Source organism: Lagopus leucura, unplaced genomic scaffold (assembly GCF_019238085.1).
Source record: "Lagopus leucura isolate 7727_CA_CO unplaced genomic scaffold, USGS_WTPT01 63739-0_obj-0_obj, whole genome shotgun sequence".
Classification (NCBI taxonomy): domain Eukaryota; kingdom Metazoa; phylum Chordata; class Aves; order Galliformes; family Phasianidae; genus Lagopus; species Lagopus leucura.
The window spans coordinates 20,603-41,684 of NW_024963987.1; the positions used below are offsets into that span (position 1 = coordinate 20,603).

At 36.4% G+C, this 21,082-nt stretch overlaps 1 protein-coding gene across 2 annotated transcripts in view; it reads right to left on the reverse strand.

Annotated features, from left to right (window-relative positions):
- LOC122191466 (protein transport protein Sec24B-like) overlaps positions 1 to 21,082 on the reverse strand; it is a 40,935-nt gene that overhangs the window by 13,429 nt on the left and 6,424 nt on the right. Inside the window, exons 3-10 of one of the 2 annotated variants that reach the window (XM_042891736.1) lie at positions 15,768 to 15,953; positions 10,745 to 10,849; positions 7,737 to 7,817; positions 5,789 to 5,970; positions 3,825 to 4,009; positions 2,570 to 2,672; positions 1,550 to 1,676; positions 864 to 973 (exon numbers count right to left, since the gene is read on the reverse strand). In XM_042891736.1, the coding sequence (XP_042747670.1) occupies positions 864 to 973; positions 1,550 to 1,676; positions 2,570 to 2,672; positions 3,825 to 4,009; positions 5,789 to 5,970; positions 7,737 to 7,817; positions 10,745 to 10,849; positions 15,768 to 15,953 (1,079 nt within the window). The remainder of the gene's footprint in view (positions 1 to 863; positions 974 to 1,549; positions 1,677 to 2,569; positions 2,673 to 3,824; positions 4,010 to 5,788; positions 5,971 to 7,736; positions 7,818 to 10,744; positions 10,850 to 15,767; positions 15,954 to 21,082) is intronic. The other variant, XM_042891737.1, reaches the window with a different exon arrangement.

Here is a 21,082-nt window from a genome sequence, read left to right on the forward strand (position 1 = left end):
AAATCATAGTTAAAGAAATGTTAAAGAACATCAGTCAATAGAAGGGTGACAAAGGGAATATTTAAAATAATGCAAGCTACACATCGTACCAAAGAATAAAATTAACTAACAGCCAGGTGAATAAATTCTTACATAAAAATAATTCCCAGTGGTTAACACTCCTTATTTGCAACAGTATACAACATTATGTTTCAGAACAAAAAACCGATTTGTTAGACTCTCCTTCCAACACTGAACTCTAGCATCAAGTTTTTCTCCCAGATACAGAATTTACTCTTCTAAACTCACTGGTCTTTCAGAATGTGGACAACACGATACATTAATCTGTGCTAGAAATAGTCTTACAACTACATAGCAAGCTCTACTTATTCATTCCCAAACATCTTGGCCACAGTGCTCCAATTCCATTTCAAAAGAGCAATTCACTTTTGCTGCCATTAACACTGTCATTATGAATAGGGCCAATTTCCAAGCTTTGTTTATCATTCTTAAGACAAGACTACTATTACAGCAATCCTAGGTTGATTACTGGTTAGAAACATAATAATAATTTGAACCCAGCTCTCTTGTTATTTCACAACCAGCTTTTCAAAACCTCTTCACTAAAAGGGAAAATCCAGAAACTGCACTGTACCACAATCAAAACAGACTGTGTAATGTTAAAGTGCACTGGATTGAATATGTACATTTGCCAAAACTCAAAAAAAAAAAAAGAGCTTTAAGTGTTCTCTGGTCTTGGAGTACCTTTATAGGAAAATTACTACATATCACCTGAGCAACATGCCAGGTTCAATGTTAACTTCAAGTGCATTTATATTAACTTGCAATTTTGTGGAAGCTCACCACAACAATTTATTTATTACCATGTAGTCAGAGGAAGCAATGAACTCCACTGTAGAATTTTGGACCTCTGGCCGTTTGTGCGGCTCTCCATAAGATCGCGTCAGAGGATTATACATAAATTCTTCAGGGACTAGGAAAAAAAGAAAAGTTTCCAGAATTTATATGCTTGCTAGCAAATAAAAACAATTACTGAAATGAACACAGACAGATTTCAATAATTAAGAGGAAAAATATTCGCATTAAGGATACAAGACAAAAAGCATCCCATACATCAAAGTTAAGAAACTAGAAATGAAAAAAGCTTCATTTTCAACAGTAAAATAACCCAAACGTTAAAAGAAGGAATGCAAATTGAGTCTTTCACAACAAGCTTCAATCTCTACTGCTTATCATAATATCTAGCTTAGATTGCACACAGTATTTAGCTGTCATCATCCGTCCAGTTGCACGTTACAATGGCAGTCGGTGGTGTAAATTGATTTTATTACACAAGTAAGTCGGGGTAATTTGATTATATCTTCAGTCTCCCACAGAATTGCAAAATGATTTTTTCTTAAAAAATGCACAATATCTGACAAAATCCAGATACTTAAAAAAACATCTTCAGATTACTATCATTTTAATCTATTTAAGAATATCCCATGGAGTGATACAATGCAAATACTAGAAATATATTAATGCAAGCTTCTTCTGTTACAAAACTTACCGTCATTAACTCTATAGCATAAATTACATTTCCATCTCCTTTGATCAATGAAAGAAACAAAAGGGTTGATGTATGTCCTGCAGGACCTGCACCTCACTATTGTGCTTGATGTTATCACTGGTAATTGCTAAAACGAAAGAAGAGAAAGTTGTTACAAAGGTAGCTAATACATTTTATGAAGACCATTATTGTGCAGCACAGTGTATAAAAGCTTCAAAACACATTCTATCATTTTTCATGATCTTTTCTAGACCATTTTCACAGTGTGTAACAATGCCTATTAAAAATCTCTTTAAGATCAGAAGTAATAATTCCAATTGTCTTAATCCAAACTCATTAATCTCAGATGCTACACTACTTTAAATAAAATTAGTCAGCCATAGTAATAAGGCTAACTACAGCAAGATTAGTTATTAAAGGACAAATTGTGACCATGGATGCTCAGACAGCAAACCTTACATGCCAAAAAATTCAAAGAAATAAAAGAAGGCCGTATCAGATAACTTGTCAACCTTTTTACGTAATTATAAACAAGCTAGATGGAATGGAACAGCAGCTCAACAGCCTTAACACAGTTTCTACCTTTCAGTCTTATATTGTGTGTAGCATCTATTGCCTGTATTACTGGCACAATAAGTGCTGTCATGTTAGCACTGCCTTTCAAGAAAGCACTGTGAACACCTTCTCAAAAAGCGTCCTATAGCTTTGATCCCCACAATCCAACCTTCAATTCAGAGCTCCAGAAAACCACCGGCAAACAAATCTTTGTTCGCCATTTCAACAATATGAAAAAAAAAAAAAAAAAAAAAGAAGGGCAAGTCCCAAGCTTTTCCCTTATCAATTTCAATGAGGCAGCAATTTCAAGATTTAAATTCTCTCTTTTGATTCCCAAACTTTTTTTTTTTTCCAGCAAATTCTGTTATATTTAGTAATTACAGGTCATATTATCTTGTTCTGTCTGATCCAAAAAGGATATTAGAATATATTAAATAAATATAATAAAAAAGTAAGCTACTTTACCGTTAAGTCTCTGAAGGGATGTAGCAGCAAACCCAGAGGAAGTTTAGCTTTATTTAACAAAGCCTGCGTCTGTGGAATATTTGTCAATGTACATCGAAATGAACTGAAAAGAAATAAAAGCATTTCATTGAAAATTATTTTGTTTTAAAGATGCTAAAAACATTGTGTTAACTCCTGATTTTAAAGAACCCTGACATTTAAGAAAACCTGTATTTTACGAAGCTGATTTAAAGAGTAATGGAAAAGGAATTAAAAAAAACTTTCAGAAGAATTGAAGAAGACTCCCCTACATCACTTAAGTAGTTCTGTAATACATATACAGCAAAACAAACTTGAAACAAAGAAAGAACTGCTTTAAATACAACGTTTAATTTAAAATGACAGGTTTTATTCATTCTCAAAATCTTATTTTGTTTTAACAAGGGAACTAAAGAAGGAATCGAGCATTCACTAGTCCAAGAAAGTAAAATTTATGTAAAAGAAAGCAGCAGAAGAGCACGTAAAATACCAAGACGATCAAAACCTTTTATATTCACGCAATACAAAGTACAGGACTGATTTCAAATCAGAAGTAGTACTAAAGAAACCCAAAGCGTCAGCAGTACTGTACATGCCTAAGACTGATTATATCCTCATTTCTGACCTATTTTCTGGTGGGACAGTGCATTGCCAACAGGGCAGCCATACGAGTTAATCTGGAGCAAAGAATATATATCCTTTTCTAATTAGAATTAAAGTGCCTGGGGGGAAAGCAATTTTCACTATATTGAGATGCACCTGACTTGAAATAGCAGATGGATGTTAACTGGAGGTAAAATTATTCATCGTAATTGCAGTATTACAATGGTTGAACATACAGTTTATTTAGTATATTAATTGTACAGTCACCACAGTTTTCTGGAACAAAATCCTATGCAATATTACAAAAAAATTCCATGAAATGGTACTGTGTGATGTCAAGGTGTTTTAGTATGTATTCTTTTATTTATTTAAAGACAGATAACATAAGGCAAAGATGCAGCAGGTTTCTTTGTGTTTTAAGCTACACTCATACTGCATATAAAGCATTCTGATGGCAGGACAACTTCATATTTTGCATAAAGATGCAGACGACAAACTTATTTTCGAGTCAAGGGAATTATACTATTACAAAGAATTCAAAACAGTAGCCTGTTTTAAATTATTTGTAACATCAAAAAATAAGTAAGCCGTCACTGAAGCACATAACACATTCTTTTAGACGCAGTATACTTACTCCGGACTGCAGTTTAATTTCCTAAGATCAGAATTCAAGTTCGGCACAGGAGCTGGAACTGAAGATACAGGTAAAATATTTCTATCCTGTGTAAGGTTTACAGGTCTCAAGCCTTCTGGCTGCTGAGAATGCTGCAGACTTAACCCTCCTAAGGAAGAGGACAGCTGGTTCACACCTGGATATTGCTGAAAAAAAGAAAAAAACGAAATGCCCCAAGAGCATTGCAAACTGATAAACACACAGTCACATTTACATAACTATCTTAAATCTTCTTGTAATTTTTCTTCTTCCAGAGCTCTATTAAAAAGGATACCAACAGTAGTTGTAACAACAAAACCAGACAAACAAGAATATCGTTTCACAGCAGTGATTTAAAATATGTTTCCCGGGACCAAATTCAAACTACGAACTGTCACTGGAAGTGACAGCTGAAAGCTTTAAGCTTTCCAGGATAAGGAGAAATGCCTAACTAGAAAGACTGAGGAGATTTCTTCCCTCTTTGAAGATGTTAGCGAAATTCCTCCAAATTAAAGAAAAACATTTTAAACATACATAAATACATTTATTTTTAAATACAGTAACCACCACAGAAGAAGAGAAAAGGTTAGGTTAGAAGGCATGTCAGAGATGGCAGTCCAAAACTCTCTCATCAAGCAGGGCTAATAAGAATGCTCACAGTCTTGGCCAGGTAAATTCTGAAAGTGCTCAAGGATAGAAGACTTCATAGCACAATCTGTTTTAATGCTTCCCCAATCCCATTCTGGAGAATTTTCACTTTATACGTACAACTGGAATTTCTCCTCTCGCACCCAGCACTTTTTTATCCTTATTGCTGTGTACACTTGAAAAGAACCTAGCTCTCTCTTCACTATACAACACGTGATATATGACTGGAGACTGAATTTAAGATGCTCTCTTCTCCTTGTGTCTCCTCAAAGAAAGAGAAGTCTAGAATTTCATAATAAGCCTTGCCATTTTTACGAAAGGACACTACAATGTTCTTGAAAGCTTAGGAAGATAAAACCAGGTACCTTTAAAGCCTAGCGGTTTTAATTTAAAACAACTTCAGATTCATTACGTAAGACATTTAAATTAAAACTAAGCTATCGTAATAAAAATGACTAACACTTTTAAAAGAGATCACAAAACTGTAAGTTTTCCAAATCAATAATTGATGCTCAAGTGGCATTTGATTTTCCTAAAAAACACAAAAACATAAAAACATGTAGACAAATCTACACTGAATAGAATGATTTTTTTTTCAATTGAAAATTAAGCATTTTCTCTATATATCATATTTTACACTACCTTTGTAACCAAGGAAGGCTTAGTGGCTACTACATGCTTCCTTAAGGTATTATGCTTAGCTCAATAAGGAATTCTGATCACTGACAACAATAGCTTTGGTGACATTTGCTTGCTGAGCATTATTACAGAAAAAGCAGCGTATACAAATCAGTGGGCTTGTTTTTCTACATGCCTTTACACACATCTTAGCACTGCTAATGAGAACTGGGTACACAACTGTTTGGGTGTTTGGTGCTCTCTGGTACCCAGGAGATCAGAACATAAGCAGGCAGGCAGCCACATCATGCACCCCAGTTTTGAGGAGCTCTTTCATCTGGACTCCAGGAAACACCTTACTTGTAAGATGGTTCAGTGGTGTAAGTGGACCTTCCTTATTGTTTCCATCAATGAAGTATAGATCTTTAGAACAATAAATCTTAAAATTGTAGCTGCTATTAATAACTGGATTAATTAGTAAAAGCAAAGTGGCTGTGCTTAATTACTTGGCAACACGCTTCAAAATTCAGTTCAAAAGCCTTCCAAGGAACTCAGAGCTAGGAGATCAGCGTGACACTCAACATTTACTCATTCACAAATTACAAACATAAAATGTTAAAAAGAAATATACAGAAAAGACTTCTTGTTACATCAAGTAACATTCAAAATAAAATATGAACCTGCGGATAATGCTGAAACCCAGGATGGTGGCTTGGATTAGTGGGCTGCACAGGAGTAGGTGGTGCTGTATTTTGGTAGGCAGGTTGCAGTGTTGGATATCCATAACCAAAGGGCTTGGAAGTTTTGGATGTTTGAGGGGCTGGTGGAGTAGGAACTGGGCTGCTGGTCACAGAGCGTGTCTCTGGAAGGACAAAAATACCCCTCAGATATTCAGTAGAATTTCAATTTCTTAGTTAAGACATCAACTCCTGAATGCATTTTAACAAGCAACATTTTTCCAATTTATAATTTTTGCATTATCCAGCAAGATTTTTTTTGCATTGATCGCATGTAAATAAGCCATTAGCAACTAAGTCTACTGCAGCTGATGCCAAAAACGGGTTGTACATGGGAAGACGACCATAGATCTGCGTATCTATTACCCAAAACTTGTAGATGTCATTCTGAAAAAAAACCAAAAACAAACCAAAACAAAAAAAAAAACCCAAAACTCCATAACTTTTAAAAATAGTTTTTCAATTAAAAGAGGAAAAAAACAACAAAACAAAAGCCACCCTCATACACTTCTGTACGTTATATTCCAGGATTTACTATTGATGCTTAGTCTCTCCTGCAGCCACTTATGAATACTCTTAAAACACACCGTTGAGGTGAAAGTACTAATCCCTATATATAGACATAGCGCTTTTCTTGGAGAAATCCAAGTCCCTCTTTCCTATTCCTGCAGCAGAGCTTTGGAGTCAGGATTGTTAAAAGTTAAAATGAAAGTAAATACACAGCCCTCAATCCATAGAAAATTTAACTATTGTTAAAAAAGAACAAAAAAAAAACCAAAAAACCAACAACCAAAACCAACAACGCTTTTGAATTTAATGCTTCTGAATACGAGATAAGACTTAGAAGAATTTAGGCTTGGTAAAATCTGAAGAGAAGTGACATGTGAATCGCCCAAAAAAAACAATCTTGAAGAATCTGGATTTGGTTCAAACAGTTCAGATGGATGGTGTAAAAATAAAAAGAAGTTAATCCTGCTACTCTTTGAAGGAAGCATAAGGAATAAGCCATTTTCAGAATAACTCTTCAACAAGACTAAAATGCTTGGTTATTATCTGAAAAATTAAAATTCATACTCCTGCAGTCATGTCTCTTCTGCCTTTACTGCACCAACCAGACCAAACAGGGAGAGCAGTATCAAGATTTTAGCTGATAGATTTTGCTTTACACAAGAACCCATGGACTAAGCAAACTACTGTGACGTTCTTAGATGGTCAGACCCCCAAAATTAATCCATTATTTATAATATAAAAATATATAACATAATATTGACTAACATACCTACAAGCACCCTTGCCACCTGCTCCCAAAATGACAGATTTGAAGACTGAGGTAACTTATTAGATCACATAAAATAAACCTGACATTCCTGATATTTCTACAGATTAAAATAAGCAGCATACCATCTATGTTTTTCAAATCTTCTTTGCATGTAGAAGAATAAAAAGAAAATAACCTGATCCAGCCATCTCTGCTAGCTGCTGTCTTTGGTCTCTCAAAACTTCACATGGTGCATCTCAGCTATTATCAGCTGCTAAGCCTACACAATCAGGCACACAGCATAACTTAGAGAAAGATAACTGCTTACACACAGAGCACACTTTCAGCACTGCCCTCAATATTATGATGGAAACTACGGCCTGTGATACAGAGAAATTTTTCTTAATTATTACTCAAACTTCACTGTTAAATCTGTGAGAAGTGATTGAAAAAGCAAGGCTTGATCTCTCTGAAGGCTACCCCAGTTCCTATAAACGTGAAAGGTAATTCCTCTCCCCTGTTCAATGATGGACAACAATCAACATCAGAAAGGGAAAAGAATCACAGACAGCAGACACTTGAGTAAATTTAAACAAACAATTCAGAATTCACACGCAACAACACATGGATTACCTGGATAGCCACCTCCTTCCAGGGCATCATAATTGTTCAGAACAGGAGACGCACTGCTAGTAGTAGAAGAACTATCAAGTGCTAAGAAAAAAAACAAAACAAAACAAAAACTTAGGTGACTCAAATAGTAAATCTTTGAGACATTTTTTTCTAAAAACTCTGGTAAGGAACCGTGAAGATTTATTACCAAAAAAAAAAAAAACAACCAAAACCTAACAACCACACAACAACAAACACCATGGCCTAAGACTTGAAAGCTATTACCACTGCAAAAAGGAGAGGAAAGAAGAGATGAATAATCAACTTATTTTTAGGAACTAACACAAAACAAATGGCAAAAGAGAGACACGTGGTAGGACAAAAGCAATGCAAAAAAGTTGTTTCTTGAAACCAAAAAAAATTCTTCCAAGAGATTATTCTTTCTGAATCACATGAAACAAAGCAATGTACAACATTTTAAAAACAGACTGCTTCACAACTCCTAACAACAGAAGTCTCCCATCATCTTCAGAGTGATCACGCACCATCCCCACTTCAGGCCAAACTGAACCAATGTACCAACATGGTTGAGTTTTTGTTGGTTTTGCTGTTTGTTTTATGTTCTAGAAACGAAAGGAAACCGGATTCATTATTTTGTGTGTGGCACAGCTTTGCTTTGTCCTACTGCTAAGAAGTCAAAATATGCTTTTACTAGGTCAACGAGATTTACTTAAGAGTTTAAGTAAGTTGTTTTTCATCTGACCGGAAGAGCTTGTTCTGCATTTCGGAAGAATACCAAGAAGATATACACACAACTCTGAACATGCAAGACAACTTCAAGATTTCCCATTTAACCACTGTGTCACCAGTTAGACATTTTTCTCCACAATAAGCTGTACTCACTGAAAGAAATCTATCTGGAATGCAGTTGCACATAAAATCAAATATTCTTTATCCTTAGACGATATTAATGATAGAATGAGTTACAAAAAATAACATTATATGCTTCCCAAGCTCTCCCTGGAGGGCAAGAGAAAACAAACTGACAAACAGAGAAAATAAGAAAATATTTCAAGCGCATGCTGGAAATAAAAATAATGCATCTTAGTCCTATTTCTACTAAACAGAAAACAGTATCAATAAAAACAAGCAGCAAATTTGACACACAGAGATGTTCTAGCTAAACTACGATCTCAGATATTCTGAAGCACAAACAGGATCTGCCTAAGAAAATAACATGAATTCCCTTCAGAGTATCCCATATACTTACTGAAGAGCTTACACATAAGGTCTTTCCTTCTTAAGACTGTTGACATTTTTGTAACACATTCTCAGAATAGTCAGGGTACCAATGAGGACAAGAATTAATACACACCTCACCGTCCACTGGGAACTATGTGGTTTACTACAAAAACAATGAGGTGTGCAGTTCCCTGCAGATCAGAAATACCTCTGGACTCTAAGGTGACTACATGCATCTAAAATTTTACCATTTTCCCTCAATAAAAAACACAAGAACTGCCATAAAATTAAATAGCTGCCTATACTTAAAATAAGCTTCAACAGCTGTTCATTTATGTTAGTGCTTTAAGCACCAGACCAGAGGATGCTGGGAAGAAGGGAAAAAATGTTTTAAAATTAAAAAATAATAATAATTATAGACACTATCCGGACAGAAGCAATACTTACAACATTCTTTTAAGATTATCTAGTTATTTTCATGAAAATAACTTAAGCTTTCACACAGTTAGCATGATAGTCAAAGGTCCCAGTACAAAAAAGCTTTGAGAACCTACAAAAAAAAAAACAGACAACCAGACGTACAACACACCTGTGTTCTGTAAAACCACTGGCACAGCCAGAGCTAGAAATCTGTCAGGATATATGTCAACCCCTGGTGACAGGGCATAAAAGAGGAAACTTGTTAGTTAGGCAGCTTATGCTTTGAGTCTAGATGCCTTTGCACTCTCCTGAGTTTTGAAAACGATGATAGTTCAAAGACTACAAGCTTTAATGGAACTACAGATTTTCAGAATTTAGGATGGTAGAGAATAAGAGAATTTAGTCTCTAGTAGGGCTTGGGAACAAAATAAGTAAAAAAAGGTTGTGGTAAAAGAAGCTCGGAGGGGGGGAGGGGATTAGGCAAACATAGTTTTCTGCAGAAAACTCAGTAGAAAGCCCTGCACAAAAAAAACCCCTCTATTCTTCAGAAAGCAAAGTTCAAACAGCATCTGCCTCACAGCCGCCAAAGCAAACTTTTCTTTGAGCTTTCTTTGGAAGAAACAGCTGCCGTTCAAGAAACACAACATACTGAATTTGAAAACCAGACAATTCTGTCAAATACAGACAAAATCCTTGCAGCCAAAAGCCTAACATTTCAATCAAGCAGGAGAAACTGCTTCCTAATAAACAGTAACTGCATTTAGGTTGCCACAAAGCAAGCAGGTTGTAATGAATGCAGCATGTAATGAAAGAAGAAAGAAAAATGAAATAGATTAGTTTACTGTCTTAAAAAACCCAAACTTAAAAATTTCCAATATTTTTATACTTTACTACCTTAATTGTAAGGTTTTCCTATACATGGAATGTATAACCAGGTCAGTGCTGTTTAATATTATAAAAAGTAGCATGCAGTTGCTTTATTTGCAAAATAAACTGTTATCGGTCTAGAGTTCCATATGTTGGTATCTTCACTTGGTGATTTAAAACCTACTTCAAATATAAATACTAAAACTCAGTGAGTCTTCTAAGCTGAGAATATTACCCAGTGAGATACATTAAACATCTGATCTTAATATGAAAAGAAACAAACATAATATTAATATGAAAAGAACATTTGATGACCACTACTGAACTCCTTTCTGTTTGCAATAGTACTTAATGTATGGGAATTCTCTAGTTAACGTGATACATACTGAGTCAAAGTGACTTTCTGTCTCAAATAAAGAAAAATAATTTCAGGGGAGAGAAATATGGAACAAAACTTGAGTAGGAAGGGAATAAGATACTGGTGTAAAGCTAAAGCCAACCTGCTTCCTCATCCTCCTCATCCTCTTCCTCATCATCTGAACTTGATGACAAGGGAGTTGGTGCAGAGCTAGCTTGATTATTAACATATCCACCATACTGCATGCCTGTGAAGTGGAAAGCATAAACATAAGAATCAGACAGACAGGAAAGATGAGAAACAAAAGTCACAAATCATTGCAATAAAAGTGAGAGATATTAGCCATTCCAGAGAAAATCCCAACATGCAAACAGTTGAATGTACAACCCTATCCAATCTAGAGAACTAGACCCACGGTTGATCTATGAAGTATACAGCAGAAGCAGTTTTTAGTGAGCCAGTGAGGTATTAGTAACACAGAGGTTAGCAGAAAGTTTCACATCTCTGTGTGTAAATTATGTACACATAGACTTTCTGCATAGACAGTTAACAGCAGTTTGGCCTGGAATGTCTACAAAAAGCAACACCTATACATAAATGTGTTCCTTCTCAGATAATTTTGAATTATGTTATGAAGGCATTGATACTCAACTTCTACTTGGCACAGTTGCCCTTTAAAGCAGGAGGCATTCACTTTCAAAGTGTGAAAGCTGTCAGAAATTAATGAAACATACTGCTGTTACAGGGAATAAGAATACAAACGTAGACTTCAGCAACACTTTCAGTGAAATTTAAACTAGGCAAACCTGAAAACTTAGTGTTATTTTAGAATTAGTGCCTAAATTCAAGCTTGTAGACCCATATACTTAAATACTTAAAAATTACCATTCACGTTTAAGATCTGATGACAACTCAGACAACTCCAAACCAGACACGTACGGTATTTAAAACAAATATATGTGAACAATACACAAAAACAGCACATGCATGTATCACTTTAAAAAGAGTAAAGCACGCTGCAGTATTTTATAATGAATACACAATGTTACTAATTAAGTCTAAACATTTCCAAGAACTCTTAAATTTCCTTTGCTGTGGGACAGGGTTAGGACAGTTTTTGAAACAGGCTTGCAGCCAGAAAAAGACACACCAAGAAGAAACATAATTTCCCCTCCCAGCAATCTGGTTGACCACTACAGCGAAATCTAAATCTTCCAAACTCAGGAGTTTAGGATTTCACTCCCCACAGAAACAATGTCACCATTACACTGGAACGTTTTTTTATCTTCACACTACATAGCACTACAAAACTGACATGGCTTCATGACAACTTGACATGACAACTTAAACAATCTGAAACCATCACGGTATTTATTAACCCCAACTGCAAACTGAAACCTACTACATCAACCTTTATTTTAATTAAAATATCAGGTACATGCCTTTTTTCTTCTTTTTTTCTTTTTTCCTCATGTAAGCAGTCTCAAAGCACTGCTTCAATTTCACTAAAGGAAAACAAGAGTCAAGGCAAAGGGCATCTATGCACAGTGAGTGTAAAAAGAAAACAGAGCAAAGGTGTATCACAGCATTCTTGGGAAGCTGTACCTTCCACACAGTTTAGTGCACAAAGTGACTGACATTATTTCCCTTCATTTAGCACATCACAATCTTACAACTCCAATCGAGTTTTTTCTCAGTAACTAGGAAGCAGTGAAGACAACCACAGTATAATGTTTTAGTTTCTCTGTACAGTTAGCACCACTGTTTCCTCTCCTCATCTCCTGTGAAGGCTACCAGATGCACTTGATAATGATACAAAAACAAACAAACAAACAAAAACTTTCTTTGCCCCAAAAGAGAATACAGCTGAAGAGACCACGTCATTCTCTCAGGCACAGGAGAACTCCTGATGAATAAGACAACAATTAAATCATGGTGAAGGAGAAAAATCAACTTAAGATCACCGACATGCAAGTAATAAGTAAAAAATCAGAACAGAGATTGGTAACGAGACAAGTTACGAAGTGTGACAGAAACAGAGGTCACAACAAAAGCTCAGCACAGCATGTGAGTGCAAAGACAGATTCCTAACAAATATCACAGACAGAGGAGGATGGAAAGTAGATCCACCTGAAAAGGGCACACCAATTCAAAAATTCCAAGCACGGACAAATGAAAGGAAAGGAATGAATCAGTTATTCTACTATGCCCCCTTTGGAATCTTTATAAAATGCTGGGAAAAAAAACCAAGCGAATACACTCATACTTCTAGAACTGTTCCTTTTCCTGTCACTGGTTCATACACGAAGACAACACGTGGTTCAGAAAGAATACTGAAGATAAATGAAAATATGTGAATGACAGTAATTTAGTAATGAGAAACTATGAGGTCATTATGAAGTCTGGAAGCAGGGCTGACTGAACTCTCACCTTACCAGCTCGGAACATTATTTTTGTTGCCAGCAGTAGTACAAATTTCTGCCTTTAGGATACTGCTGCGTTCTACCAGCACAACTGTTCACTGACGCAAACAAATCCATCATCTGATCTGGTTGAAAAATAACTCCATTTAAAAAGTCAATCTCAGACGCAGAAACCCCTCACTTTGGTTCACAGGGCAGTGGCACAGCCAGTAGGCCAGCACATGGGAGAAGGCAACTGAGGGACAGGCATGGGTGGCTGACACAGCAATTCAAGTGTGATCATAACTAATCATTGTGCTTAGTGCCGTCTACGTAGCCAATAATTTGTTAAAGTCTTCCAGTCCTAAAAATTCCTTGCTTAAAAAAGGAAGGAAAGTGCTAAACTATACTAAGAAATCATCTGTCTGTGAAATAAGCCAACTATCTAGATATTTTAAATAACAACCACTCATATAATAAAAGACTTTAAAACAAACTGTATGCTTATGTAGGTTAAGTTTCATAATAGAGGCCTCACCAAGAATGAAAATGAAATAAGGACATGCAAAAATAGACTATATTTTAAAGGTCTTCAGTTGCATAAGCCTCATATTTTCAATGCACATGCTATGAGGATAAGAACACTGTAATATTGCAAATAGTAATTTTTACTAAGTGAACTCTCTTCTTTATCTTAGCTTTGTATTATTTTCAGTTACTTACCAGTTCCTCTCAACAACACAGAACATAAGAGAGTATATAAAAAACATCCAGACAGGATACATGCACACAAAAGTCCATCTCTAGGATGCCATTTCCAAGAAGATTATTTTATCTGCATTACATCTGTATGGACACTTAAGACGAAAAAGGCTTTGAATACATTTTAGGTGTTTTTTTTTCTCCCCCCTGGAAGAACTTACCCAACTAAGCAACTGCCATATTTAAATGCTACATAAGAATGCCCGCACAAGGGCTTAAAACAAAGACACTTAAGACTTGAATGAATGCAAATCTTATTTCCAGAACATTCCCATGTAGACAACGCTACAGTTAGGATAAAAATCAGTCCATTTCATCACTGTATGAGAAACACGTGTGAATTTCTAAGAACCCAGAGAAATATTCAGAAGATATGTTCAATTTCTTCAGTAGATAAATTTCTACAAAAGAAGTTATCACACTTAACTGGTGCTAAAAAGGTATTCCAAGAATACATTATGTATTTCAGACTCCTACAACAGAAACTAATTGAAAAATGTTTACAAAGTCTTCTAATACTTATAAAAAAGTAGAAATTTGCATTTGATGAGAGACAGATAAATTACTGATTACAATAATGTAAATACAATTAGCTCATTGCAAGCACCCGATGACTTAGCTACATATTCCTGTTATACGTACAAGCACAACACTGGTTGTGAAGAGTGCTCGTCCAGCTACATACTGCACAAACCTTAACTTACATATATGATTTTGAATTTAGTGCAGAGCTCAGCAATGACCACAGTGATCCGCATTTAATTCCACATGAACATGTGATACATTACTTAGGAATCACTGCAGAAAACGTATACGTATATAGATAGACAGATAATCTGCTATATATACATAGCACATTAAGGCAAGCAAAATTAAACAACTAAGTCCTTTTTCTCATCTGCAACAGGGTCATGCTGTTTCTTTAGAAACTAAGCAGTGTTGTTTTTTTTTTTTCCTAGCAAACACAACTGCAGTACAACTAAATTCTACCCAGTACCAAAGCAATCTACAGAACTGTGCAAGAATCAAGCACGGCTCTGAGTTATTTTCCTGGAAACAGCACACTGTATGTAGCACTTAGTAGAAATGAATAATTATCTTTGTGAATTGATTCCATCTTCTTCACAGAAATTATTTCTTTATGTTCCTCGCTGCATAGGCAAAAAGGAAGAAATGGAAGAGAAGGAGAAGTTTACACATGGATGTCAGTACTCTTAAAGTTAGAAATGAAAAGCACGCTATGATTGCCAAACACTACAGTTTTCAGAATTATTTTGAAGGCTAACTATATCACCCTGTTCTGAATAAAACCAGCGTCTACTTCCACTCTGCACAATGAGTTATTTTTCCATAAGGATTTAAAATTCTGAAATTACACAGCAAGAAATAAAACACTGCAATACATTAGATTAAGAATAGTAGGAACATAGATATTAAACAGCCTAAAAGGCAACTCAAAACACTGTGGCTCCATCAGCAAGGCAGAAGGCTGAAGACCCACTCTTTATCAAGATGTCACCAACATGAGAATAGGAAGAACCTTACTTAAGGGCCTCTCTGTTCTCCCACAGAACTCCTGCAATAGCTTTCCACAGGAGCTTGCAGCAGGTTTCACGAAAACAGCTACACTATTGCTAGTTTGTATCTGATTTTGCAACAGATTTATTACAAAAGATACTTTTAAGCCTCTCTTCTAGGATATCAGGATTGTGAACAACTCTTTAATGGAACTAAGTGAAATGCTTTGAAAGGAAGAGACATGCAAGTGACAATAAGGCAGGCAAAGCCAGCGACAATATATAACCAGAGGAAATCAAACACAAGAGGGAAAAGTAAAAAACAAACAGAACCAGAGTGTCACAAACACTAAAGGAGCTTGACAAGATGGGAGAAGTCCACTAGTGAGACAAATGCAAAAGAGCAATGAAGCTTCCAGCATTCAAATCCACACGTGGAACAGGGCAGAGGTCTGTATTACATTTCCCCATTCCCTTTTAGTACCTTCCTGAAGGGCTGAGTCCGGTGACTGTGTAATGGAGGGTGAGGATCGTGGCTGTGAAGAAAGGCCTGGGGCCGGCGTCCTCACTGAGGATATCAGAGCAGAGGAAGCAGGTGCCCCAACCCCAGGCTTGGTAAGCTGAACGCTCTGGCTCACAGACTGCACGGGCTGTGAAGAATCAATGCCACCTGAAAACAACAGCAGAAAGTAGGAACACTTTTGTTTTCTTTTTGTATTTACGCAAGCAAATACACAATACGAGCAATTATATTTAATGTTGATTTCACAACCACAGCAACAACATAGTACTTCACAGAGATGCCTTCGCACAAGAATTTATGAAAAAGATGGTCATCTTCTTTAATATGAAAGGTTTGTACTGTAAAAGACTCCATTTAAATAACAGACTGCTCTGAAAACCAACGGAAAAAATGTTAGATAGTGCAACCAAGGTTAAGCAGAAGATAAATGAATGCATTTTTATTCCATTTCCCAAACACAATGTTAGCAGGGGTTCCTCTTCCTAGGCAAGAGGAACGCAGGGCTATCTCCCTACCCATATCCCTCTCACAAGGAGGAAATTTGCAAGTCATCTGTGTGTGACCAGGATCCTGTCTCTCACAGGTTCCAGGTATTGTACAATTGGTTACCCAGCTACAAAACCCATTTCTAAGCAATCTGCTTCAATCAGCCCTGAGTACTCCACAGAAATTCTGATGTTTTAAACATCTGGACTAGACATAATCTGCTTTAAAAAAAAAAAAAAAAATCAGATTAATGCTTTAAAAGATTAAACAGTCCAGTTGAAATTCCTATCAGATAAGGACAATGTAAGTTCAATTAAGTTTGTGTTACACAGAATCACTCTTTGTTTATAAATTGGCAAAAACATTGTATCATCATTCGTTTTAAAAGCAACTACTTGTTAAAAACCTCTGACAGACCAAACTGTTTAAAATGTGAATAAGAAAAGATTTGACCCCAACTCAATGACTCAGCATACCAACACAGAAATTAAGCACAAACAAAATTCAAACGCTTACATTTTCAGAGTATTACAGTACAGAAATCGGTGAATGATGCATGTGTAATTTTAGCTTTGCTTCCCCTGCACAAATAACAATGCAGTACATACAACCTTAGATTTTTTCCTCAATAAAAGAGCTGATATTTGACAGGACTTTCTGCAGAAAGTTGACAACTCCTGCCTCCTTCAGGGGAGCAAATGAGGTTTAAAATGACCCTCTTGTTTTTCTTACTCATCTTCAAAATTGGCAGCATACTTTTTCCCATCTTAATGGCACTTCTATTTATAATGCAGATTTTAAGTGTAGTGTGCAGTATATGTAGTATTTTGCAACAATTACCAAAATCTAGATTAAAACATTCTTCTCCAAAGCACACGCACACAGCATTTTGTATTGAAATATACTTCCTGTAACCTGCATTTCGACACAATGCCTCATGGACTCCTCTTGGAAGCACCAGCATCTTCCAGCAGAAATGATGCCTTGGTAGCTACACAGCTTCCTCAAGCAAGATAAATGAGATGACCTAGGAGGATCTGTGATGGTAGCATACTTACCTTGCTTTAGCAGCAAGAGTTCTGCATGGCATTTTGGTACTTTCCACACTTCAAGTCAATAAAGCAATGCTCACAGTTTCATACACTGCCATAAAGCACTCAATATGTTAACAGTGCCACATGCTTTAAGTTGAAACTGGTTTACACTTGAACTAGCTGAAGATTCGATACTCCCCTGCCAGATACTGAATTCTTATTTTCAACCACAGGCTATCCAAAAATTTCATCCAAAATGATGTAGATCCTTATCTCAATATACCAATATACCAATATTCTCTTTTTCTTGACTGGTAGCCAGACTGTCTTGCAATGCAAGCACCCATCAGTTCAGGATGGCATACCATGGCGTACTACATTTCAGAGACAAAGCTGGACTGATTACCCACTTAAGTTTCCTATTAGCTTTTCCAGGACAATGCTGGTTAGCCCACCAATGCTCCCACCAAGGAAGACCTTCACCACACTGCAACAAATACAAAATCCCATCTCAGTGACACAACATTCTCTGTACTTCCCCCACCCCTACAAACCTTTATTTTTGCATGCTAACATTTTATTCATGCCAAATGATTCAGAATGATTCTTGGTTACAAAAGCCTTGCACCAACAGAGATGTACAGTTAAAAGATATGCTACAGAAACAATCTTTGGAAATGTGTGGATCAGAGGTAAACTGTTATTTTTCCTATACACTATCACCACAAGTTTTCATTTCCAACTTGAGAACTGAAGTAGCAGTTGACAAAGTTTACCACAGTAGTACCATCAAGCTTTCAGAAGAGATTAGAGATCCATCTGTTCTGAGCTGCTATCGCCATGATCTTGTTTGTTCCCCCCCCCCCTCAACTTAGCATTTAATTTCTATGGAGAGATTTACCATCTCCTTGCAGCATCCTATCTCCACAACTTTCCTTGTCTCAGCTGTTAATATATATACAAGATTAAGACATCTGTGTTGTATATACAGGATAATAACATTCCTACAGAAGTGAGGCAGCAAGGACTTCAGATCTGTCTCTAGCGTAAGGGGAAGATGTGCATAAAGCCAAGAAATTCAAGTGTCTCCAGGTCAAGCTGCCTGCCTATGATTACAACACAGCAGACAAGATCCATAAAGCAAAGAAATCCATCCATATACCCTTTGGAGTTTTCCCCTCAATGATGGGAGGAGACTCCAGTACGTGGGCATCCTGACTGACAAAACACTCAGATCCACACTGCCTGGAAAGTACCAAGACAATCAGAATTTCAACTGAGATAAGCTGGAAACACAATAAAGAAAGCTACTGACCTAGAAAGACAAAAACCCTGAGCAATACAGTATGTTATTTACATAGGACAGCACTGATCTAGACAGACTTATAGTGGTATCTGCAGGAATACAGAATTAAAAATTACAGTGCCAAGAAGTCTTCTTGGTACTCCAACTAGCAATAGGAGAGAGTAATCAAAATTTATTTGCATGAACAGTCATAAAAACACTTGGGAATTTCAGCTTATTTTAAGCAATTTTCAAGCAGTTTTGCACAGAAAAGACTGAAACTGATTTCTGTTACTGTTTTCTTCCTGAATATTTCATCCTCCATGCTGTTCTCCAGAAAATTTCCTTTTATGAACTGTTTATCATTTCCTTAGATTGCTAGCATGTTGTACTCTTTCCAAAGATGTACAAAAACTGGCAAGTCTTTTCCAAGTTTCAACTTTTTTTTTCTTTTTAAGACACCCAACACTCTGAATTCTCTATTTAAAAGTACTTCATACGATTACAATAAAACTGCAGAGAAATTCAGAAAGCATTTCAGTGCCCCCAAAAGCAACTCAATTATGCTAAGACCAAACAAGAGTTTGGCCTCCGCCATTAACCTGGCAACCTATCAGTGCTTTCAGTATATTTTAAGCCAAAGATATGGAATTCTATACTTCAACAACAACAAACAAAAAACCCAGCAAACCAATAAAAACAACAAAAAAACAACATTCCGACTTCATTAATGACGTCATTCTGTAAAATTAAATGAGAGGCTGGTAGGTCATGAATCCTACTTGGTAGTTGGAGTTACATCTGTATCCAATGGAATTATATGTGACAACTCAATCTGATGAAACACCTACAGCTACCTATAATGTACTGAAATACTTGCATCAGTACCACAGAAAGAGTGGGACCATATCATTTCAGGCTTGATTTTTTTTAAATTACTGTGAAACTGCACCAAAACTGCTATTCAAACAGTATTTGTGCCAACGTTGGCAGTAATCCAGATTGCTTTCCCCTCAGTCTGCTAATGGTTGCTACCTTAATTTGCTTTCTCCCAGTCAGCAAACACAGAATTACTTCTATGTTAAGTTTCAACCTGAAAAATGGTTCAGACTGAAAAGAAGCTACGCTCCAAACAAATCTCAACAGAGTTCACTGTGCAGAGAGCTCTTTGAAATGGAAACTTGACATTGCTACTAGTTCCTTGAGGACGTATCACATATCAAGCTTAAAGAGGGTAGATTTAGGTTGAATATAAGGAAAAAATCTTTTACAGCAAGTGTGCTGAGGCACTGGAACTCCGGTTGCCCAGAGATGCAGTTGATGCCCTGTCCCTGGAGACTTTCAAGGCAAGGCTGGATGAAGCCCTGGGCAACCTGATTCAGCTGTGTATATCCCTGCTCATTACAGAGGAGTTAGACTACATGACCTTTAAAGGCCCCTTCCAACTGAACTGAACTGAAAAGTCTGAATGTATAACAGTTTTCAAAAGACTACTGCAAATCCCACTATTCTGGAAGGATACTGAACAAATAATAAATGATTTTCATACAACTACTGCAGTATCCTGGAAGGATACTCGAGTTTCATGAAGTTCAGCTATTGGTTCTATACTGAAGATAATTCAATTTTCAGATGTACTTTTAAACCTTTAGTCCTTGAAATAATTCTTTTTATGCTTAACCTTTAAACACCATTATTTTCAGTAGCTTTATAAAGCCCTCCCCCTTCCTGCTTTAATTTTTTTTTGAGGGGGGGGGAGGGAGGGGGGAAACAGTATTTTGTTTTGGCTTTGAAATACTGAGTAAACATGCACAGAGTACCACAAAGAGGCAGAACTCACATCTCCCAAAACTGAGCTGAAGGATACCACTCATAGTTTGGAAACAAAACAAAACAACACTGAAACTGAAGACAACCCTGACACGTACTGGATGAACTTGATTTAAGCTAAGCTGGTGCTCCTACTCAAAGCTTCACCATCATCAAAACCATGTCCCTTGGTCTTAGAAAGCCCCAGCTACAAGCAACTCCAAAACCAATTTTGGTGCTGAACTATAATCTGAAATATCTGGTATAAAGAAGGCAACATTCAACAACAGCTCACTAATACCCATCTCATCCAAAAACTATTCATCTTCCATAGCTTACAAGTCAGAACTATATCAAGTCAGAACATTACCAGTATTGAAGAACAATTAGAATTCTCTTCCACACACTATTTACTTAATTCAGATACAGAGGGAGAGCAAAATGTCTCATTAGGTAGGCCCTCCTCACACACATCAAATTCCTTCCACAATTCCTACCCTACGAACTTGCAGTCACCTTTCTCACGAAGCAGCAGAAGTTGAAGCTACCAGCAAGGACTGAGTGTACTTGCCTTCAGCTGGCACTCTCCACACCTCATTCTCTACTGCTACATCAATGCTAAAATAACATCTTTGTTTACAAAAAAAAAAAAAAAAAAAAAA